Genomic DNA, 24,167 nt, shown 5'->3' on the forward strand with positions numbered 1-24,167 from the left:
GACAGGGCAACTGAGGTCCAGCCGGGACAGCTGAACTACCAGAAGCCGCTCAGAAGCTGTTAGCAGCAGCACGGGGAATCTCTAGGACTTTAAGACTGCTCGTCAGGGGCTGCTCTCGATATAATACTAGGTGGGAGAAAAAATTCTTTGAAAACACGGAAACCCTTGTTCTTGGGGAGCACCCTCTCCAGGGGCCTCAAACATGTTTGTTCTTTTTTTGGGGTAACAACTTTATGGAAATATAATTCACATACCATACAATTCATCCATTTAAACTATACAATTTAATGTTTTTTTTAGTATAGTCACAGAGTTGTGCAACCATCACCACAATCAATTTTAGACTATTTTCATTATTACCCAAAAAAATGCAACCGCCTTTAGCCACGGTCCCCAATCTCTCCATGCCCCCTGGCCCTAAGCAACCACTGACCGCCTGTCTGCCTCTATACGTTTGCCTATTCTTGACGTTTCCTATAAATGGAATCATATTATATATGTCCTTTTGTAACTGGCTTCTTTTATTTAGCATAATCTTTTCAAGACTGAGCCATATTGTGGCATGTATCAGCACTTCATTATTTTTTATGGCCAAATAGTATTCCATCGTATGAATATACCACATTTTATATATCCATTCATCAGTTGCTGGACATTTGGGTTGGCTCTCCCCTTTAGCTATTCTGAATAGTGCTTCTATCAACATCTGTGTACAAGTTTTTGTGTGGACGGATGCTTTCAGTTCTCTTGGGTATTATGTACCCACGAGTGGAAAAACCTGTTTGTTCTTGCATCTCATTAACAATATCAGTAACCATACCGGTGGAGATTCTAAAGGATTATTGCACACATTGACTCAGAAAAGTAGTGAGGACAGGAAGCTGGATGAAGCTAGAGAGGCACAGAGAGGTTAACTGTTTGGACACTGGTCACACAGCCATAGGAAAGGACCGTGGAGGAGGAAGTCATAGCTGGCACTTGTGAAAGATAGTCGATGAAACATTTATAACTTCAGGAACAAAGGCCTGGAACATTTTAAAAATCATACACATAGTCACGTGCACCATCACTTTAATTATATGGATTCGTTTTTAATTTGATCAGGTCCTTTCTTACCCGCTGTCTCCCTTATGTTCTAGTTCCCCATGAAGACCATTACACTCCCTCTCAGTGGAGTTCAATTCTCCTCCCACCTCCCAAGCTTTTCACCTCGTCCTCATCATGGGGAGTGGTGGCTCTGTAGGGAGTTTTGGAGCCTTGAGGAGTGGAGGCTCTTTAAAGGACTTCTCTTTGGTCACAGCTGCAGTTCTCAGAGCGCTGTGTGTTGGAAGCACGGAGCCGCACTGTCCTCTTGCACCATCTGTGCCCGCTGGCCTGATCTGCATCTGTCACCAGAAGTGTGCATAGCAAAGAGTCGAGGTGGCGCGGACACCCAGCAGGTGGAACCAGATGAAACTGCGCACAGTCATTATTTCTGACCTGCAGAAATGGCAATCTCAGGGTCAGCCTGAAAGTCTCTGGTATCCTCTCCTTTCCTTCCGTGTTCCCCTCAAAGACCCAGGTTGCAGGCTCTGGAAGCCTTTCAGCCCCTGCAGCCCAGCTGGTCATCCTTGCCCAGCTTCTCCAGTGGCCATTCTCCAGTTGCTCCATCTGCTGCCTGAAGACTTGAATGGGAGGGTTGGGAGACCTGGGAGTCCGGGACCTCTCCACTGACCGCCCATCTCCCCACTGGTCTCTGCTTCCAGCTTGCCCCCTCCAATCCAGGGCTCCTAAAAGGCTCCAGCCACCCTCTACTTCAAATCTTGCAACGATTCCCCATCACCTAGTACCTATAAAGTACAAACACTCCAGCCAGTCCAGAAGACACAACTTCAGCTCCTGCTGCTGGGTTTCTGCTCCAGCCATGCCTACCTGCTAGCAGAACCCTGCAGGCACCCGCACCCTCTCACCTCTCCGCCCGGGCAGCTGCTCCTTTCCTCAGCTGCCCTGACTTATCCTTCAGGGTCACCCCTGGGAGTCTTCCCTGGGCCCCAGGGCTGTGTGAGGAGACTTCCCTCTCTGTTCCCATTTCTCTGTGCTTCCGTCTCTCCTGGCACTCATCGTCTATATTTGAATCACCTCTTTGCATGTCTGTCCCCGTCTACCTGCCTCTGTGGGCTGTGGGCTCTAACAATCCTACCTCGTTCATCTTTCAGTCTCTATCATCAGTATAGGTAGAGTCAGTGAACTCTTCGCAACACAAGTAAGCGGTGGTGCCCATGACTCAGTTTCCCCATTGGCTGGAAACGGTCCAGAAGCTTGGATCTTGCCTCTTGGTCTTCTGTAAGTTTCATTTGCCTCTCCAGAACAGAAGGAAGCTGGTTTTAAGGGCTCTTTCAATTCTTACGGTCTAAGGAACTGGGATATGAATCCTTGCCCTTCCAGGACCCCTCACCAGGATCCTGTGTGGTCCAAAGAAATAGATTATTTAAATGGTAAGTCTCAAGGAATTCTGAGGAAGATTATTTTGTTGTTTTGTTTCAATGCACCTAGTGTCTGCAGAACACCTACTAAACCGCATGCCGGCGTTGGGAACAGGGACTTGATAAAAATTTGTAAATACCAGCTTCCCTGGGTTTCTTTTGAGTGCTGCCTTCCAGCCAGTCTGGGAGCGCTTGTCCACGCCTGCCTTTCTCCTCTCTCGCTGTTCACTCCTCCAGGACCTGTCTGGTCCATCTCCCCACATTTGTCGCTGCCGGGCCAGTCCGCATCCAACGCGCAGCCGGATTAAAGTTGGCCCTTCGGGCCTCGGCCCGGTCGCCCTCTGGCGGCCGCGCGCTGAAGCTGCGGCCCGCGGGGAGCTGGAGAGGGGAAGGGGAAGGGGGAGGAGGAGGCGAGGGCAGGGGAGGAGAGGAAAAAGTTGCGCTGGGAAGTTTGGAAAGTTGGGAAGTGGCTGCTGCGGGCTTCGCCTCCCTCCGCCCGCGTGTGAGGGAGCGAGCTAGGGAGCAGGAGAGGAGCGAGCGAGCGCCTGCCATGCCCATCAGACCCCCGCCTCGCCGCGCCCGGGCGCGGAGCTCTCCCCGACTCCCTGCGGCCCGGCCCGGCGCGGCCCCGGCCCCCCGCCCCCCGCGCCGGGTCCTCCCCTCCCCCCGCCCCGGCGGCCCCAGCCCCCCGCTCGGCCCGGCTCCGCGCCGCTCTCCCGCCCTCCTCTCTCCCTCCCTCCTGGCCGCGGAGCAGCATGGCGGAGCCCGGGCAACGGCCGCGCGGCCGCCCGCCGCCCCTCTGAGCCCCGCTCGGGGGCCACCGGGCGCCCCAGACCCGACCCCCGACCCCGCCGCGCCCGCCGCCGCACTTGTCCCCCCGCGCGCCCCCTGGAGCGCCGCGCACCCCTGGGACCGTTGCGCGCCCCGGGTCCCCAGCATAACCCCGCGACCCCGCGCGACCGCCGTCCCGGTACTACCCCGAGAACCCCGCGCGCCCCTGGACCGCGACGCAGCTCCGGGACCTCCGCGCGCCTCGGCAACCCCGCGCGCTCTCACAACCCTGGGGCTCGGCCAACCCGGCTGCGCGTCCCGGCCAAAGGGCCCCGCCCCAGAGGATCCCCCTCTTGCAACAGACGGAGCCCCGCCCCAGAGGGACCCCCCAGGTCCGGCAGGGACATCCAGCCACGCCCCAGAGGGCTCCCGGCATCCCGTGTCTGGAGCCCCGCGCTCCAGAGGAACCTCCGTGCCCAGCCGGGGGCTGCCCGCCCAGCTGAGGGGCGCCGCCCAGAAGGGTCCCCCGCGCCCCGCGGGCCCCGGCAGGATGCACGCCGCCCTGGCGGGGCCGTTGCTCGCCGCCCTCCTCGCCACCGCCCGCGCCCGCCCGCAGCCCCCGGACGCAGGACAGTGCCGGCCGCCCGGATCGGTGAGCGAGCGCCCGCCCGGCCACTCTCCCGGCCGGCCACTACAGCCCTGCGGGGACGATGGTTTGGGGGGTCCTACCTTCCGCACCCACCTCGGCCCACCCGCTCCACCTCCGCCCGCCGGGCGCAGCCTCGGGCGCCCTTCCCTGGCTTCTGCCGCCGGGGCTCCAGCTGCGTCCGGGGAGGCGAGTTGGGGCGCTCCTTCTCCAGCTCCTTCTCCAAACGCTGACGCTCTCGGGCTCTCCTCGACTTTCGGTCCTGCTTGGACCTTTCCTCTCTGTGCCCTTTTTGACTCCCCTCTTTCTTACTTTTAGCCTGTCCTTACCCTCTGGTTCCTCTCTTCTCATTTCTGACTGTTTCTACCATTCCTTGCCCTTCTCTTCTCTGCCCCTTCCTCTCATTCTTACACGCTCAGACCCCTTGCAGGCTTCCCTCTCCCCCCTGGTCCCCACCCTTGACCTAAGGCAAACTTTCTCCCTCTCCAGCCCAGGCCCCAGCACCCACTCTCCCAAGTGCCCCGATTTCACAAAAAGGAGGAAGATTCCAGAGGAGAGGAAGGGAAGTGCCAGGACATGCTGGCCTAATGTTTCCTTGGGGGGTTGAGTAATTACTAATTCTCCTCATTTTTCTTCCAAACTCAGGAATCCCTTGATTGCCCTCAGTCTCTCTCCCTCAAAGTGTAAATTAACGCATGGAAAATAACTCTGAATTGGAGGCCAGGGACCAGGAAAAGTTTGTGTAGGGTCCTCACTGGCTGCGCTCTTAGTTGACCTTGGGCAAGGTGCACCTCCAGTGTCGTGACTTGCTCAGAAACAGGGAGCTCCGCGACAGGCAGGGTGCTCAGAGCTCGTCTCTCTCCAGTATGCTGGGATTTACAATTTTGGGTTGTCAGTAAAGTAAGGTACTGTTCCCTTTGCCCTCCCTGACAGATACTTCTCATTTGTGCTAGAATCAGGCAGAAGAATTTTATGAGTTGACCGAAAGCTTGCAGACGGTGGATGGCAGTGGACAGTCCAGGGGGTATTCTGGATTGAAAATGCCTGAGAGAAACGATAGTCCCTTTCTCATGCCCCTTAACCCCTGGACCTAAACTGGATCTGGAGAAATGAGCCATGTCCTCCTGCCCCTCCTTCACCTCTACACAGACACACACATCCCTCTTCAGAGCTTAGGTGATGGCAGAGAATTGGACTTGGAGACCAGGTACACCTTTGGAGGGGAGGAGCCCAGAAAGCATGTACATTTCTTGGGACTAATTCTGTGAAATCTTTCCCTCCCAAATCAGGGCCTTGAGACTTTATTTAGCCTGCAGGTTTTAAAGCACTTTCTCATCTGTGGTTTCAGCTGGTGGAGGAGAGTAGCTGACACCCCAGACCTGCCCTCCAAAAAGAAAATTGTATCCGCCCTGCTGAATGGGAAGTAGCTGTTTAAATAGGTGTGCTATTTTTAATAGGTGTTCTGCTTTCAAAGTGCTCGTGGCATGTATCTTCTAATGGTTGGATTTAAAAGTTATATGACTTCCTCCTTTCTTGCCAGAGCAGGACTCTTGGTCCCCCTCTTGCCACCCTCCCCATGAAACACCACCGGTGAAGGTTTGGCTTGGCCAAGCACGAATATTCTCAGGTGGTGTGGCGGTCCTTGGCACTCACAGTGAGAGCCAGTCATAATGAGAGCTTCCTTCACTGCCTCCTCCCTCTGTGCCTGGCACTGTTCTTCGGGCTTATTTACGTAGATTGTGTCTTTTCATTCTCCCAACAATCCCTGGGGTGGCTGCTTTCAGCTCCCATTTTACAGATGGGGAAACTGAGTCTGTGGGAAGTGAAACAGTGTGCTTAAGATCGTACAGCTAAGATATGGGTCTTTCAGCTTCCAAAGCCCTTGCTTCTTCCCGTGGCCCCATGTAGCCCTCTGCCTTCCATCCCCAGCTCCACCTGCCCCCTCTGTTCTAACCTTGGCTTAATTCTGCTGCCTTCAGCCTCACTGCCTTCCTTTACCTGTCCCCCTGCAGCAGAGGGACCTGAACTCCTTCCTGTGGACTATTCGGCGCGACCCGCCGGCCTACCTGTTTGGCACCATCCACGTCCCCTACACCCGCGTCTGGGACTTCATCCCGGACAACTCCAAGGCGGCCTTCCAGGCCAGCGCCCGCGTCTACTTTGAGCTGGACTTGACAGACCCCTACACCATCTCGGCGCTGGCCAGCTGCCAGCTGCTGCCGCACGGGGAGAACCTGCAGGACGTGCTGCCCCGTGAGCTCTACTGGCGCCTGAAGCGCCACCTGGACTACGTGAAGCTGATGATGCCGTCGTGGATGACGCCCGCGCAGCGGGGCAAGGGGCTCTACGCCGACTATCTATTCAACGCCATCGCGGGCAACTGGGAGCGCAAGAGGCCGGTGTGGGTGATGCTCATGGTGAACTCGCTCACGGAGACCGACGTGCGCTCCCGGGGCGTGCCTGTGCTTGACCTCTACCTGGCCCAGCGGGCCGAGAAGATGAAGAAGAGCACCGGGGCCGTGGAGCGCGTGGAGGAGCAGTGTCATCCGCTCAATGGGCTCAACTTCTCCCAGGTAAGCGCGCAGCGCCCGCCCCAGAGCCCGGCAGCCCCCGTGCGCCTTGGTCCTCTTCTCTGATGGTGTTCCCTCGGCAGGCAGAACCCTGCCCTTCCCCGAAAGGGAGAGGGTCTTCGGGGCTGTGGGGCAGCTCTTGAGCTGCCTTTGTGGTGGTATGAGGGCAAACTGGCATGTGCTGGAATTGGGGGTAAGAGTTTGTGTGTTTTCTTCTATCTCAGTGGTGCTACCTGTTGGGGATACGCACTCCCCACGTGCTGTGCTCCCCCGAGCAGAAAGCATTTCCCTCGGAGCATCACAGTGATGAAAAACAAAAAGAAGGAGTTTCCAGTTTGGGCCTGACTTTCCCTGAGACCCTGGGGTCTCGAGAGCAGGAGGCTGTCTTGAGGCTGTTGTATGGGTGCATCCAGGCGGCTGTGTGTATGTACGGAGGACGAATAGAGGGAGACGGGCTCCTTGGGGTGGGGTTGGGGGCGGGGGGCAGGAGAAGCGCGACGGGCCTGGTCTCTAGTGACCCTGGCTTGCTGTTAAGCGCTGCCAGATTTCCCGGGGCCTCTGCAAAGCTCCAGGTGACCCTCGGACTGCCTCCCCTAGGCTGGGAGAAAGTCAGCAAGGATAGTTCTGGGGTTAATAATTTCAGAGAAATGTGTTCACTTCAAGGTTGACAGTTCTGATTTCTGAACCTCAGGGGTAGGGGCAGGGAGAAGGGCGGAGCTTAGGAGGTTTAAAGTCTCTGGCTGCCAGAGACCTGATCCAGCAAAATGTCATGAAAAGCCCCGTCTCCGTGGTCAGAGGTCACTCACAACTCACTGGCCCCAAACTCAACTCTGAGGGCCAGGGAACAATGGGTTCACATCTGCGCCTTGAGAACGGGCTGTCAGTCCCCGAGTCAGGGCTGGTGGCGCCTGCAGGGAGGCCGGGCCCATGCCCCAAGCGTGGTGTGGTCCCCAAGACATACTCCTCCCGTAAGGAGACAGCCCCGTACATTGGCCAGACTAGAAACTCTACCACTGGAACCAGACCTGCTTGGCTGCCCCTGAGATGTTGCCAGCTCTTCACCAGGGAAACAGGGGCAGAAACTGATCCCCCTTCGGAGATCTCTGGCTTTTGTTTTTCCAGGGGAAATGCAATATTGTCCCCGGGGAGGTAAGAAGCCAGATTGATATGCCGGCCAAATGAAAGGCGGGTTTGTCGCTTCTCCTGCTGGCTCTCCCATAATTGTGGAGCCCTTACCCAGAGGGCCCCGGTGGCAGGAATATTGGGGCAGTTAGTCACGCCCCGCAGGGTTCTGACTACGCCTGACTCCTTCTCTGCGGGGAAAAATCCTGTGCATTCTCTGGCCCAGTGCTGATTCCTCTGAACGTACCGGCTTTCTCCCTCTGAAGTGACTTTTCCCTTGCCAGCCTCGGGAGCTGATATTATCTGCGTTGGGCTCCCCAGCGCTCGCCGCCCATCTCATTTTGGAGGCAGGTTTGTAGGAGGCCTCTCTGTTCAGAGCCCTCACGTCTGGCCTTGATATCTTTTTTAGGCTGGGGAGGTGGGGGGATCCACCGTCACTCTCAACACCCTCTTTGTACCAACCACAGAGGAATCCGACCAGAGGCGAAGGGAGCACACAGACCCTCTGGTTAAACAGCCCCTGGCTTTAATCTGTCTCTCTTAAAACAACAAAACTATCTTTCTTCGAGGTCTGGAAACACTGCTGTTCAACCAAAGGGCGGCTTTGGTAGGTTGAAAACATTTGCAGGAAAGTGCGTGAGGTTATGTTTTAGGAAAAGTTCCTGAGAGCCATTCATCGGCCAGCGAGGAGCCCGCTGACAGTCTCCAAAGCCCACATTTGAAGATCAAACAGACTCAAACCTCTGGTTTCAAAAACGCACCCACCCATCACCAGCCCGGGCCCGCTCTTAAAATTGTTCTTGGGTCCAGCTCCTCGAGAGGGCTGTAGGAAGCAAGTCCTGAACAAAAGAAAACAGGACTCCTCTCGGTTCCCTAATCTGCACACCCTTCACCACCTGCCAGAGTGCCTGACCCCGCCAATTTGTCCTGTTATCATTTTGGAGCGAGGTGATGAAATCTCTCCTCCATCCCCGTGGGCAGCCGTGGGCTAACTGTGAAGGGAGGGATTCCAGAGCCTGGGCAGTTGGGGTTGTTAGGGATCCCCAACCCCAAAGTCAGAAATGCAACAGCCTTCTCAGTAGAATTGTATGCACGCATGCACAGTTTGATATGAACATCTGTGATGCATTATTGTACTGAAATATCTGTTAAGTGCATCAGATTTTTGTTTTTTCTTTCCTCCCAGCATTACTGTTATTGCAAAATATTTGGGGAGGGGGGAGCAATGAGAGAGGAAGGACGGAAAAAAAGCCTTAAAAGAGAGCGCCTGTTTGTTAAGACTGGAATTTTAGTGTGTGTGTGTTTTTTTTTAATAAATTTATTTATTTTATTTATTTATTTTTGGCTGCGTTGGGTCTTTGTTGCTGTGCGCGGGCTTCCTCTAGTTGCGGCGAGCGGGGGCTACTCTTCGTTGCGGAGCACGGGCTTCTCATTGCGGTGGCTTCTCTTGTTGCAGAGCGTGGGCTCTAGGCGCGCAGGCTTCAGCAGTTGTGGCACACGGGCTCAGTAGTTGCAGCTCGCGGGCTCTAGAGCGCAGGCTCAGTAGTTGTGGCGCACGGGGCTAGTTGCTCCGTGGCATGTGGGATCCTCCCGGACCAGGGCTCGAACCCGCGTACCCTGCACCGGCAGACAGACTCTGTAACCGCTGTGCCACCAGGGAAGCCCGATTTTAGTTTTAACTTTAGTATTTCTCAAAATTTTATATTTTCTTCTGGTCAGAAATACCACATTTTGCCTTGCTAAGTGGAGAAAGAAAGCTACCTGGGCTAGAGGAATGACTGAAAAAGTTTCTTCCATCATCGCACAGCTTGAAAGATCCAGCGTCTTGGCCGTGGTCTCTGATTTTAATATAAACTGAGGGTACTAGACCCAACATCACCATGAGTTTGCTCTGTGTCCTTGAGCAAGTCACGTCACCTCTCTGGACCTTGTTTTTCCCACCTGTGAAATGAGACATCAGGATTAGGTCATCATTGAAGCCACTCCAGCCCTGACCTTCCATGGGACGATTATAATCAACGCAATGTGCCAGGCACCTTGCAGGAGGCTCCGCACGCTTTTTCATCTTGTTGGAGTCTCACAACCCTGGAACTTTCTAAGGTGGGCACTCAGAAAGGCTGGATGACTTGCCCAAGGTCACGTGGCTAGTATGGAACAGAGCCGGTCTGCCTGACAAGGAAGGATGCACTCCTCCTGCTGCCCCATGCGCATTCTCTAGACTTCCTCCATGTAGGTAGTTCGTGTCCTGCAATTCTTCCTTCAGTCCTTTCTTCTGTTTTCTTCTTTCCTTTAGAGCTTAAAGGCTTAAAATTTTTACTTCTTGGAGAATTTATACTTCTAGAGAAATTATTTCTTTTGACTATGTGGCTGGAGCAGGGATGGTAAAGGCAGGTCTTCTGAAGATTTCCGTGATGCGTTACAGACAGCTCAGCATAGTGGGCTGAGAGATGGGAGACTAACTTCTAGGTTTCAGCCCCAGCTCTGGCTCTAAAACCGATGACTTGTATGTAACTCTGGTATTCTTAACTAGCAATCGAATTGGGCAGTAGTGACCAGCCTTTCACAGCTGAGCTGGTTTTGTGAGGACGTGAGAAGCTGCTACCGGTGGGAGGTTGTCTAGAGGGTAAAATGACTACCTAGGTATAAGGCTTGTGCTTGGGAAAGAGTCCGGGCGGCTTCAGGACAAGGAAAGGAGAAGGCTGCTTGGGAAGCGTCAGCTCTGCCCTGTTGGCACCTTCTGCCAGCAGCCCTGTCCACTGCCCATGCTTTGCTGAACAAAGTAAAGCTGGAGTAATAGGGCGTGGTGGCAGCCCCTGCCCTCGGGGGCCTGGGGATGCCTGAGCTTTGAGTCCAGATCTTGTGACAATCTCGGGACCTGCAGATTTCAGTCTGCTCTGCGGGCTGCCTCTGGGGACTGGTACCAGCTGTCAGGAACACACTGGGCTGATTCGGAGACCTCCTTCTCCCTCTAGGGGGCCTCAGTCCCCCCCACTCAGTACCGTGGAGGCACTAGATGAGGAGACCTCTAAGTTATGTGGTTCTCTGAGGCAAAATAAGAAAACGGGACACTGCCATTCTGTACTTGGCTGGGATTTAGCTAACATGCCGATGCCATCCGTCCAATGTGCGTAGAGCCTGAACATTTGGGCGTGGCTGCCAAGGGCATCCGAAATGTTTGTAAAATTCTACAGCCCCCTCTCTAGGGAGTTAGAAACCCCAAAGTCATCGTTTATTGAGCTGTATCTCTGTACAGGGTGCCACATTAGACCTCGTAAGTACATCATCTCTAATCCTCACAGAGATACGACAAGGCAGAGTGTCATATCTCTTTTACAGACAATAAACTAAGGCTTAAAAAGGTTAAGTCATTTGGTTGTGATTATACAGCCAGGTGAGGCGGGCTCAGGATTCAAACTCAAGTGTCTGATGCCGGAGTGCATGTTTTTCAAGATTCCGAGAGCTGACGTAATTCTGTTTTTAAGAGTCAGATGGCATTATCTGGTGACGTGTGTGTGTATTGGAGTGGAGGGAGATCACCATATCTTTCTAAAAAATAAAATAAAATATTAAAAATGTATAGAAAGAGATCATTGAAAAGTGCTGGAACTGATTTTCTCCCTGGCTTAGAAATTGAATCTTATTCTAAACTAGGAGTTCCCAAAGGCATGCCCAGCTTTCCAAGGGACCGTTGTGAAGACGGCGCCCCTAACACAGGCTAGGCAGCACAGTTGAATAAATGGTGTCCTTGGTTATAGTCAGAGGTCCTATATCTATACCGCATATTATTGGGTGCTCAGTTAGTATTTAGAGAGAGAATGAATGAATGAATGGTCAGAAGCCATGATATGACGATCCCTGCTTCCCTTCCTTCCTTCCTTCATCCAGCACTATTGAATGAATGAATGAATGAATGAATGAATGAGGAAAGATGACACAAGCCACAGTGAAGAGCCTCCTCCTTGAACGTTAATGGGTCCACACCATCCTACAAGGACACAGAATGTGGAAATCATGAAGTGGGTAGCTGGATACAAAGTAGGCTCTAGCCCTACCCCATCCCTACGTTGGCTGTGACTCTGGGCTTGTCCTGTCCCTCTCTGGGCCTAGGTTGCCCCTCTGTCCCACGATTTCCAGGCCTGACCCAGTTCTGACTTCTGCGGTTTTCATCTTCGGTCCTTGTATCTTGGAGGCCCCGGGCCACCCTGAGATCTCGAGCCTGAGTTCTCCACCATTGGGAGGGGCTGGCAGGCTTGTCTGTGGTGGGCTGCTGCCGATACCTACTCATCCGGAAGCCTGCTGGTTCCGGTGGGTGACCTGCTGCCTCTTGTTGCCAGCCTGCAGGGCAGACAGAGCCCCAGCCCATCATGGCACAGTCTGGTGGATAGCTGCCCAGCCTTGGAGCCTGCCCGTCATCAGGACCCCTCTCCCTCACTGGCTCCCTCACTCTTTCAGCCAGAGTGCCTTAGTGTCACCCAGGACAATGCTGGGAGCAGAGACTGGGAAACAGCCTAGAGTTTTCCCCTGGAGAGTTCACTGCCAAGTCAGGGAGAGTGAGCATCATTAGTCCTTTCTTACAGCCGTGGAAACTGAGGCAGGGAGCGCCTGTGCATTAGTCTCCCCTGTGTCCTGTCTCCACATGTCACGCGGAGAGCCTGTTCTTACTTTCTCTTGCTGTTGTACATCTCCATCTTACAGAACCCACTCTCACTTCCCATCCTCCAAGAATGGCTATTGCTGGGTCCTACACCCCACCTGAGCCTCCATGGCAGCTACAGCAGCACCGACCTTTGGTCCCTCAAGTCCTCAGTACTCGTCCCTACTTCTGGCTTCCCATCAGATCTATGTGCCTTCCCCAGAGTGAAGGGGCCAGACACCTCCCCTAAGACCGTTGGGCACCCCTAAGGATGTCCGACCATGCTGAGCCCTCTTCTCCCCAGAAGACAGCCACAGAGCGAGAGCCCCTGGGTCAGTATTGGCTCCAAGCACAGGCTGGCCTAGTCTGCACGTGTAACTCCAGATCCTGGCCTGGGAGCAAGCTGCTTCTGGCCCCGCCTTCACGCTGCGCTTCTGGAAGCCTGCCACACCCACCGTGGCTCCCGCACGGAGCCCTGTGGTTAGGAGCTGTTCAGCAAATGTCTGTCACACGGTGTGGAAGTCACTTGGGGGACCCCTAGCACTGACCCCTAGGCGTGTGTACTCTCAGACTCTTCGTGTGCCCGGAGAGCTGTTTGCAAAGAGCTCCTGCCAGCACAGCAGGCTCTGTCCTTTTTTTTTTTTCTCCCCCTGACTTGGTTAACTCAGACTTTAGCATTTAATATATTATCCCAACATGGGGTGGGGGTGGGGGAACAAACTCAGGAGCAGACGCACAGGATGGCTTAGGTACCTCCATCAAAGGAGAGTGAGGCCATAAAGCCGGAGGTGACCAAGATGTCATGAAATATTCTAGTCTCAGAATCAGAAGGTCACACAGCATGACGTCTTCCTGATTTACAGAATCTCCGAATCCTGAGCCGGGACTTGGAGGCTCAGGGAATCTAAGAATGGGGAAATCTTAGAACATCAGGCTCAGAGGCATTTTTGGACTCGAAGAATCTTCACATCGTGAAATCCTAGCCCCTTAGCTTTGAAGACATTTTTTCAGCTCATACACACAGACTTCTAAAATCTTAGAGTTGGAAGGGACCAGTTCTCAAGAATTCCAAGAAGTCCCATCCACAAACACAGTGATCTGCGTCCCGCAGCAGCTCACCCACCAGCCGATCCCAGGCCAAAGAGAAAAGCCTGAGCGGCAAAGCCCTTTGAGACGGAGATAAAAATGGGAGCGTGCCCGTGCCTTTGTTAATAGTTCCCATTTGGACATCTCTCAAAGCCAGGAAGAGGTCGCCTGGTAATACAGCTTTCCGAGGGAGGAAACTGAAGAATGGGACAAGCCTGCTGCCTGCCAGCCGGGCTGCCGCGTTCTCTCCCCCTCGAGTTTGCTTCTAAATATTATCCACTTCACTCCCTTTTATCTCCCATCACTGGCTCTCTGTCCGCCCACTTAATCCACAGGCAGCCGGTGGCCCAGCCTTCAGTTCTGCTCAGGGGCTGCCAAGCCGTCTGGCTGAGCAGCTCCTCCAGCATCCGCAGGCTTTTCAATCTGCGCAGAATATCCGCTGGAACACAAAACGTTGCCCCAAGCCTGGAAATGCTGTTGCTTGTGCTGGGCCCTCTCCCTCTGCAGGAATTTCCTCCTTCCCTCTTCTACTCCTGATTCCTATGAGATATCCAAGGTTCAGCTCAATGCTGTACCTCCTCCAGGAAGTCTTCCCAGAATGCTCCTAAATCTCATCGGCTTGGGAAGACTTTGTGCAAGTCCCAGCCACATCTATGCTTTCCCTCCATGGAATTTTTTAGGGCATTTTATAATATTCTTTCGGCACTTACATATTTTACATTCTGTTATAATTATTACTGAGACAGTCTTTTCTTTCCTAATCAACCTGGCTTCAAAACCTAGCTCAAAATATGCTCACAATTGATTACAAAATGAGACTGGATGTGTTCCAGTTCTGAAGTTGGGGCCCTGTGGTGTATCCTGTGGTTGAGGCGTTGTCAGCTCTGGATGCTAACAGGGGGCTGCGTCTCGGCCTCTGTATCCACAGAAAGCCTCAGCCTGCCCACCTGAGACACGGAGACAGTTCAGTGCTGTCGCTGGTCCCTTTGGTGAGGACTTTGTAACATCCACAGGTCACTGTTGGATTTCTCCCTCTCCTTCCTGGAACACTTTGTTGTTTTCTCTTCCTCGTCTGTTCCTTGCAGACAAAGCCTTCTTTTGTTCTCCTCTTCTCTACCCAGAGTTCATGTGAGCTTCTCCAGGTTCACTCCATCCCCCACTTAATTTTCATTGAAAAATGTTTAATTTTATCCATTACCTGCTACTTCGCTTGGGGCTGCAGTGCTGCTGACCTGTTCTACTTCTCTCTCCCTTCCTCTCTCTGTCACACAATCCATGGTCAGGCCTCCAAGCATTTGCCTGTGCTGTTCCCTCTACCTGAGAGCCCTTCCCGGTTTTTATTGTCTGGCTATAAAGGTTCCTGAGGGCAGTCATTTGAAAAGCCTGGACTCTTCAAGCAAATGATCCTTGAAAGTCTGATCCAGACTTTCATCCATGGTCACCAGATTGGACTGAACCCTCTGGGCTGATACCACCTGATCATACATAACTCAGCAGTTTGAGTTTAGGTGCAGTGATGTGACTGGTTTTGAGCATTGTGGGTTTTTTCCTTTTCTTTTCTGATTTTTTTGTTGAGGCTTAATTGACATCACATTATATTAGTGAGAGATTGAGAGAGAGCCAGCTCTGGTGATGGGCACTAATCCTATCATGAGACCCCACCTTTATGACCTCTTATAAACCTAATTCCCTTGTCAAGTTTCCAACTCCAAATACTATCATAATGGAGTTTGGGGCTTCAACATATGGATAGAGTGGCACAAACATTCAGTCCCTAACAGTGGGTGAGTTGTACCGGGGTCACTCTGAATGCTTGGCTACCTTGAAAAGAGCCAGAAGGTCGTCAGATTTGGCCCACACACGTCAGGGCCCTGGGGCCATTTCTGGGTAATGGCCTAGGTCCTGTGCAGTCTCTCTTCAGTGGCACCTGCTGCTAGCCTGTGTTCCTCCCTGACTAGGCAAAGGTAGTTTCCCTGGGGGAACCTATAGGCTTTCAGATTGGTCCCTGACCACCATCCACCTCCCCCGTCAGCAGTGCATCTATTCCCCGGCCCTGGGTGCTGAGACCCTTTTATATCATCTTTTATTCTTGGGGTTCTCCCTTTTCTCCCCAGTGGGTCAGGAAGAGCAGGGGAAAGCACTCAGTTTTACTTCTCTTACCTTGTGAACCTATTTCTCTGCATAAAGCTTCCTCCTTCCCTCCCTCATTCAGAGGGACATCCTGGTCTGATTTAACCTTCAGAACCAAGAATTAGTCTATATTCACATAGCATAGCACAAGACTCAGCTCAGAAGTCCCTTAGGACTTGGGGCACTGGCCCAGGACGGGCCGGTGCTCCTTCAGGGCCCAGAATCATTGCACTCATTGGGAGTGCAGGTCACCTGAGGCTAGTTGGGGTAACCTTCCTGCACCTTAGTTTCCTGTCTATAGATTTCATCTGCTTGCTGTGAGGATTAACTGATTAAAAGTGCCAGACACACATAGTTATTATTGCGTCTTTAAATTAGCATCATCGTATAATTTTTCAAGAAATGCTTTTTAGCTCCCACTGTGTGCCAGGTGCGGGCATTTGTGCTGGAGATACGAAAGTGACCAAGAACCATGATGCTCTTCCCTGTGCTCCCTTCCAGGGTGGGGAGGGGAAGGAACAGAAGTGCCTCTACACTGTGGGGCGGGCGGTGGGGGGGAGGGGGTGTGTGGCCGTGGCAGGTAACGCGGTGTCCTGTGGGGGCACAGAAGATGCACACTTCCCAGGCCTGCCCACCTTCGCCCCAGCCCAGCTCGGAGCGCCGCTCGGTGCAGTCGGCGTTGCTCGAGCCGCCTCCATGGACGGGATGCCGAGAGCGAAAGTGCACATTTTCTAGAAGTGCTGCACGCGGCCCCTCCTGACCCTTGGCCAGCCCTGGCGACCAAACAGGCGGCGTCAGCGCCCGCGTCCCCTGGCCAGCCCTACCCGGGGAAGCCAAAGTGCAAAGATAAAAGGCCAGGCCTTTTCCACTTCCTCTTCTGTTTAAAGGGCTTACCTGCTTCCTCCCTCTGAAGGTTCTGTAGTGTCCTGACCAGTTTTATCTCCTGGGGACTTATGGTGGTTTGTAATTTAAGCCTCAGGCCCCATTTGAAACCCCTTTTTAGAAAGGAAGATTGGGCAGAGAACGCCTTTCAGATATCTCTCTGGCTCATCTTTTAGCCCTAGTTCACAGGGTTTCCCTTCCTTGAACTGCTCTGCTTTGAGTTTGAGGAGAGACAAAAGCCTAATTGGCAATGATAATTTCAACCATTTGCATCGCGGTTTGCAGTTTCCACAGTCTTTCACATGCGGTACCGCTGGATAGCTCTTCCTCCTGGCCCCCCCAGGAGGACACCTAGAGGGGAGCTGGACCAGTTTCCTGTCTACCCCCCCCACCAACCTCCCCTGTTTGGACCCCAGTGGCCCCCCTCCCTTTGGCTGTAGAGTCTGCTGGATTATGGGATATTTTTGAGCTCCAGACCCTCTACTGGGGCTGAGATGCAGCTTGAAGAGCTATGGATGGGCCGTGGATGGGTGAACTGAGTCACTTTGGCACCTCAGTGACAATAATGCACTGTCACTGTGCTTGACCTTGACTGGAATGTTTAGTTGACCCAGCACTACCTAACCCCCATGCCAAGGCCTGCTGGTGGTCTTGCAGGTGAGTTTTATATTATTCTGCTTCCATCAGTATAGTTTTGTGGAGAGGGTTGTGAGAAAGGAATGCAGGATTCTTGATGGAGACCTTGCAGGTTGAACAGTACTAGGGCCCGTGGAGATGGGAGTGGAAAAGGCCTTGCCGAGAGGCAGGAGACTGTTAGGCAGAAGTGCTGGGATGGGAAATGCAGAAGGTTTGCAAAGAAAAGTCTTTCTACCCCTCGCTCCATTGACTGTACCCTCTCCTTTTCCTCTCCAGCTCCCAAGACAGCCATTGTTATTTAGTGCCTGTTATGTGCTAGGCCTCAGGTTTATCATAGTAAATTCCTAAAATAATCCTGAAAGGTAAGTATTATTTCCCCCATTTTAGGAAATTGAGGCTAAGTGCTTTGTGCAAAATGACGGAGCCAGGATTTCTACTTAGATCTTTTCGATACTTTAAGAAAAAGACTGAACTGGAAGTGGAATGCCAGCTCCACCACTCGGGCTGGATGACTGAGGGTCTGTTTCCACATCTGAAAACCCGGGGCTCATAACAGCATTCACCTCCTGGTGGTGTTGTGAGGAGTGAATGAGGTAATGCGTGTCAACCGCATAGCTCACTGCCTGGCACACGCTCAGAGGTAATGAATGTTAATTGCGGTGGTTTAAGTCGTGGTCATTTTAATTATTGTTATTGGCCCATTTTCACACTGTGTCTCGAGGTGAAGCCCATCCCATAGAGAAAATGGTTCTTGATCCTTTCGTCTCTCACACACCAAGCATCACCCAGAGCAGATTTGGGGGTCGGCCTGATGGGAACTGTGCCGCCCAGCCACCCGGAGCGTGGTTATTTTTTTCTGACCGTCTGGCCATACTCGTTCTAGTGCAGCTTCCCTACAATCTCCCACTGCTCCCTGGAGTGCGGACACATCGAAAAGAGAGAAAAAGAGTTTAGGCTGGAGGCCCCCTGCTTCAGGCCCAGCTCTGCCATGGGTTAGACCCATGCATGACCTGGGGCGATTCCCTCTCTGAGGGTCCTTTTCCTCTATTGCATACAAGTAGGTGGGATGTTAATAGCAGTAACTCAGAGTGATGGGGGGAAGTGGGGATAAAGCCTGGCAAGGATTTGATTAGCCCTTAAGTGTGCCGTGCTGTTTGTGGTACTCAGTATGTGACGTTTTTTCCTCTTCCCTTTCTCCCAGAGAAATACCCTGCACATACTTAGTGAATTGAATTAGTTATTATGAAACTGTTCACCCATCCATTCCTTCCTTCAGTTGTTCACTGAGCACTACTGGGAACTCCATTGTGCCAGGCTTAGTTCCAGGTCATGAATCTGGGGCTGTTGAGGAAGGGAGGGTTTGAATAGACCCCAGAGAGAGGTGCTTCACAGCAGAGTGCCCAGAATGGGTCTGAGTCTTTTATATGCACTGCCCCACTGAATCCTCACCACAGTCTCTCAGGTACATACTATTATTCAACCCCATTTTACAGGTGAGGAAACTGAGGCACGGATAGGTTATTTCATTTACCTGAGGTCACAGAGCCATTGAGGGGAAGATCTAGAATTCAAACTCGGGACGTCTGGCTGCAGAGCCTGTGCTCTCACCCTCCCTGCATCTATGAAAAGGGACTGAAATCTGACAATGGGGGGTGGGGGGAGAAAGGTAGGGTACTAGCTTGTGTTCTGGGACTGGAAGTATGAAAGACTGGGAGAGCCAGGGAGTTGATAGACTTCTGATGTTCCCCACTGAGAAAGGCTGACACTTTGGGAAGGAGAGAGTGAGGTGGCCTATTGGCCAGGACCTAAGGTGAGGAGGGGGTGTGAGGAGAGAGGTACAGGTTGAGAGCAGAAGCTGACCTTGGCAGGTGAAGGAAGGGCAGGGCAGGCTGAGGACCCAATAGAAGTGGAAGCTGTGAATCTGTAACTGCACCAGTCTGGATGGCTGGGACGCTTCTTCGTGTAACTCTCTAGGGTGGGTGCAGGAGTAAGGAAGTGTGACAGAGGGCCACTCCCATCCCCAAGCCCTAGGAGTCCCTGCTGGGTTGGGTAGCAGTTCCTGCCTGCCTGTCGTGGTTGAGCACTGACCCTCAGCCCCCGCCCCATGGTGGCTGGGGCTCTGCAGGCCCTGGGGTCCTCTGGAAGCCCTACAGATGCTACCAAGATGGATGAGACTGTATCCTTGCTGTCCAGGTAGTTTTCTTTGCTGGTGAGATGCTCATTGTATACAACAGACAGACCTCCCCTCCTTATGAGTACCTGGCTGTCCTGAGTACGCATACATCTACTCGTACTATACTTGGCAGTACAATGCCACCTGAGCTCGGTATCGAAGGACACACGGGTGTTCCCGGGGTTCAGGAGGAGCGCCAGGTATGGGAGCGGGGGCTGATGGTGGTATTGATTCAGACCGAGAGACCGTACTTACTCATGGTCGTGGAGAGTGCTTGCTGGAGGAATAGGAGACCAGGGAACTGGCCAGAGAGGCTCATGGGCCACACAGTGGAGGGCTTGTAAGCCATGTTAAGAAGCGTGGGCTTGGGGCTTCCCTGGTGGCGCAGTGGTTGAGAGTCCGCCTGCCGATGCAGGGGACACGGGTTCGTGCCCCGGTCCGCGAAGATCCCACATGCCGCGGAGCGGCTGGGCCCGTGAGCCATGGCCGCTGAGCCTGCACGTCTGGAGCCTGTGCTCCGCAACGGGAGAGGACACAACAGTGAGAGGCCCGCGCACCGCAAAAACAAACAAAACAGAAGCATGGGCTTGATCCTGGGTGCACTGGGGGGCATTGTTCCCCACTCCTGTGTTCTGTAATTCACTCATTCGTCAAGCTGGAGCATCTATCGCACCCAAACTTGCTTGGAAGTTTTCAAGCCCCTTGGCTTGAGGAAGGAGCTGCCGTGTGAAAGTCTTTTCCCTCATCAGATCCAGGATGTTCCCACTGCTGGGCCAGAGGAGAAGGACGCTCAACTTCTGGAACAGGAAGGCGGGTGTGTTTTCTCTTAGAAACTGGTTCGTAAAAGTAGTCTGGCGGCTCAATGAGACCAGCCGTAGTTAAAGATCAGCCTTTTGTGAGGAGCCTGAGACCCGGATCGCCATTTGTAAAACAGCTACTGTGGGATAACATGGCCTTGCATTTCGTGTGGCCCATTTGATGTGGCCGATTTGGGGATTCCACCTGTTAGAAGTGGAAGTGGTATGAGGCAGGCCGTTCCGGAATGCCCACCAAGTGGAGGTGGGGGATGGGAGCATCTGCAGTTCGTAAATGGTCCGTAGATCATGAGAGCCCTGGATCAGGAGTCCGGCAGGATGAGCCTGGGCAGGCCCCTCACTGGCTGACCCCTCTCGACAGGTGGGAGTGCTTGGTAAACCATAAACGGCACCCTGCTGCTTCAAAGCCACTGTCTCAGCTGGCTCTGACCTCATTGGAAAAGAGCATTTTTTATTTTATTGTCTTTTATGTGTTTACATGTCTGTCTCCTCCATAGACTGAAGTTCTTTGAGGGCAGGAACCTCATCTAATGACTTGAGTTTGCCTAGGGCCTGGCTCCAAGTTCACACTCAGGGATGCTGGGAGTAGCTGTAAAATTACCAGCTGTATCTACACATTATGGCCTGAGTATCCAGGTGGAAAACAGAAAGTCCCCAACTACCCCCGCTTTGTTCCCAGATTTCCAGATGTTTGGTTCCAGGAGGTCAGACATCTAGGCAGCCTTCCGTGGGTCCCACTGTGGCACCTAGGTGTTCGGCGTTGGTGACTGTGCCCACTGAGCCCCTTCTCACCCCAGATGGGGCTGTGGTTTTCCACTGATCCTTCATTCCCACAGGGGCCCTAAGGGCTTCTCCTGGGATTGGAGACATCTTCCCAGCCCTCCCTCCAACCCCCTTCCTCACACTTCTGTGTTTTTTCCAGGACACGGATCAGAGCTTCTGTTTGCTGGTCATTCAGTGATTCTCACACAATATAAATGAAAACTGCTAAAACCGATAAATTCAAACCATGTGTGGGCACTGGGGAAGTGCAGAGACGTCAGAGGGCTGCAGTGTGAGGTGGCGGCAGCTCTGACGGCACCCAAGCTGATTTGTATATGAGAAAAGTAAATATCCCAAGTGGTAAACAGCCCCGGGTCTCTCATCATCGCTGGGATTCAAAGGCATTTAATAGGAACACACGCTCTCCATCTCTTGTAAACAAAGTGAGATTCTCTCAGCATGCTGACCTAAATTCTGCATTTTCATCTTTTGGAAAGCCAGCCAGTCAGTCACTGTAGTTGGGAGACCGCAGGCAGTCTGGCCTGTTGGGTTGCGTCGTCTTCTTCCTGGCTTGGGCGGCTGGTCTAGCACTTTGGCTTTGCGGAGGGCTACCTTTTCATCTAGGCAGCCTTCCGTGTGTCCCACTTAGAGCAAACGGGTTGGGTGGCCATTCTCATCCTTGTCTCGTTGAGGAACACAAAGCCCAGAGACGTAAATCAACTTGCCCAAGATTACACATTAGGTCCGGCTGAGCCAGGACACCTCTTCTCTCCTCCCTGAGGACCCTCTAGCTCTCCATCCTTTCTCATGAATGGTAGTTCTGTTCTCCCTCACTCAGAATCCCAGCGACATCCTCATCAACTCCTCCCTTATTTCCTCTCCCTTCCTGGAGCCAGGCCTTCCTCTGGGTCCCTGCTTCCTCTGTTTTTTTAATTTTATTTTATGTTTTAATTCAGGCCGTTCTTGTGTTTAGGAAAGTGCCCCAGGGAAGGAACCAGACAGTCATGGGTTGGAGAATTCTGGCTTCTCCACCTGTCAACTGTGTGGCTTCCAACAAGTTCCTTCTCCGAGCCTTGCAGTTGTCAGTCTTCACGTCTGTAAAATGAGGATAAGAACACCTACCCTCTTAGTTGGCTGTGAGGATTAAATGCAGCTCCCATGTGTGGAAGTGCCCAGCCTGCTCCGTCCCACTTTCCTTCAACTCTGGACTCTTCAAGTGGCCTCCTAATTGTTAGAAAGGGATGGATACTTAAAATTGCATACAACTAAGTATACCACGTACACATACACAGGTTAATACACGTAAAACTGGTAAAGTCTGAATCACATGAGTGGATCGTGTCAACGTCATGTTCCTGGTTTTGATATTGAATTCCCGTTACGTGAGATGTCACTGTTGGGGGAAGTTGGGGGAAGGGGATTCTTTCTCGCAATTGCATGTAAATCTGTAATTATCTCAAAATAAAATGTTTAATGAGGAAAATGGATTAACCTTCCCATCACACTCATTCTTCTGTGCCCACTGCAGGCCAGGTACTACTCCAGGTACTAGGCATGTGTCAGTGGACACGAAAGAAGAAAAATCCTCTTTCCCACCTCCTTCAGGTCTTTGCTCAAAGGTGGTCTCCCTGACACCCTACTTAGGATTGCACATCACTCCCTTGAACTTCCTGTCCTCCTTGCCTGCCCTTTTCCTCCATACACCTGTCCTCAGTTGGCATTCTGTGTATTTTATTTACTTATTTTGTTTATTGCCCTTTATTTACTCTCTCACTAGAATGTCAGCTCCATGAGAGTATTCTGTCTGTGTCCTCTGTATCCTTGGCACCTAGAACATGCCTGGCATGTAGTAGGCACTCAGCTAAAGTTTGTTGAATGGCTGAGAGGTGACAGATAAGAAACAAGTCAGGATGGGCTAAGTACTAAAGGCAAAGAAAGCAGAGAAGGGGAGGGTGAGATGGTGGAGGAAATGTCATTTTGATCATGTATTTTTCTGCAAATCTTGCAGGCCTCCCTGTCGTGTGAGGGGTAAAGTCCTGGCTTCTTAGGTTGTGATCTACTCATTAATTCACTCTCCTTTTTATTCATTTACCAGATGTTTCTTTGAGCCGTTACTATGTGCAGGGCCCTGTAGAGCAGGCAGAGAGGAGGCAGGAAAGGATCTTGCCCCCAGGAGATGGGTAGGAGAGATGGGACAGGAATGGAAACAGCACATGGCAAGGAAGAATGAAGCTGGTGTGAGACAAGTAAGAGTGCTGGGGGAGGGGTGCTGAGGAGGGAGGGCTTACTTGTGGGCAGGGTGCTTGGGGAAGGCTTCGTGGAGGAGGTGCTGATTCCTGGTCTGAAAAGTCTGGGAGGATCTCCAGGCCTTTTCTGGTCCAGCCCCAGCTCAGCGAACCAATTTCCTCTTACATGGCTCCCCTAGGGACCCGGCAACTCTACTCCTACTGCCCCCTGTAGCTGGTTCTGGATGCCCCGGCTCTGCTGATGCTGTGACCCCTGCCCGCCTCTCTCTTTCTCTCTGTCTTTCTAAATCCTGTTTCCTCTTCCAGATCCAGCCTGGCCTTTCCTGCAGGAAGGCTTCCTTGATTGCCCTAGTTCCCACGATCTGTTGCCTTTGAACATCTGTGCCATTTGTAGTCTGTATTGCACTGTTTGACCTCTTATGAGAGGAGCGACCAGCTTCACTGTGGGTGGGACTCGACCCTCCATCTGGGGCAGGAGCTGGCTACTAAGCTGAACTTAGGCTTAGGTACACAGTAGACCCTCAGCAGTGCTTGTGGCTGGAGGGACTCGAGAGCACTGGAAAAATGTCATTCATCTTCGAAGAGGGCAGCATTTGCTATTTTTGTCATTGACCTAAACTCTCCTTGTCTAGAACCACTGGAAGTCCAGTTAGGAGAGGAATGAAGTCTGCCTTTACAGTTTCTCTGAGTGTGTTGTTAGCAAACTAGTGCTATAAACAGAGCAGCCCCAGTGCTTAACAGACTCCAGGAATTTGTCTCTTTCCCGGCATCGTACTGGAGCCTGTGCTCAGTGAATTCTTACAAAAAGACATGAAAGTATCTTTCCAGCATTTACTGCTGTACATTCATTCACCTAACGGATGTGGTTTTTCAATAAATTTTTAAATTGTAGCTAGTTTCTGATGTACAGAATTATCGAGAAGATAGTACAGACAGTTCTCTTCCCCTGTTGCTGACATCTCACATTAGCATGGTGCATTTCTCACGATGAATGCACCAATGTTGATATGTTACTATTAACTAAAGTCTGTACTTCACTCGGATTTCCTTAGTTTTCCCCTCATGTCCTCTCTCTGTTCCAGCATCCCATATTACATTTACCTGTCATCTCTCCTTCCGTGACTCTTGGCTGTGACAGTTTCTCAGACTTTCCTTGTTTTTGGTGACCTTGACATTGAGTACTGATCAGATATTTGTCCCTCCATTGGGATTTGTTTTGATGTTTTTCTTATG

General features: G+C 52.4%; 1 protein-coding gene and 1 long non-coding RNA gene across 3 annotated transcripts in view; one reads left to right on the forward strand and one right to left on the reverse strand.

The window, feature by feature from the left end:
• Positions 1-770: 770 nt before the first annotated feature.
• LOC309821534 lies at positions 771-3,533 on the reverse strand. Of its 2 annotated transcripts, XR_014296625.1 has the most exons (4): positions 3,522-3,533; positions 2,603-2,840; positions 2,180-2,441; positions 771-1,479 (listed from the first exon to the last, which is right to left on the reverse strand). It is a non-coding gene; the product is annotated as an uncharacterized lncRNA (long non-coding RNA). The 2 variants fall into 2 exon arrangements; XR_014296626.1 differs by having other exon boundaries at positions 771-2,441.
• A 250-nt stretch (positions 3,534-3,783) lies between these two features.
• Positions 3,784-24,167, forward strand: part of TRABD2B (TraB domain containing 2B) — a gene marked incomplete at its 5' end in the record, with an annotated part of 215,335 nt that continues 194,951 nt past the window's right edge. The window contains 2 exons of the mRNA XM_082652918.1: positions 3,784-3,885; positions 5,892-6,452. Coding sequence (XP_082509044.1) covers positions 3,784-3,885; positions 5,892-6,452 — 663 coding nt within the window. The remainder of the gene's footprint in view (positions 3,886-5,891; positions 6,453-24,167) is intronic.

Source organism: Grampus griseus (assembly GCF_964374135.1).
Source record: "Grampus griseus genome assembly, chromosome: 1".
Classification (NCBI taxonomy): domain Eukaryota; kingdom Metazoa; phylum Chordata; class Mammalia; order Artiodactyla; family Delphinidae; genus Grampus; species Grampus griseus.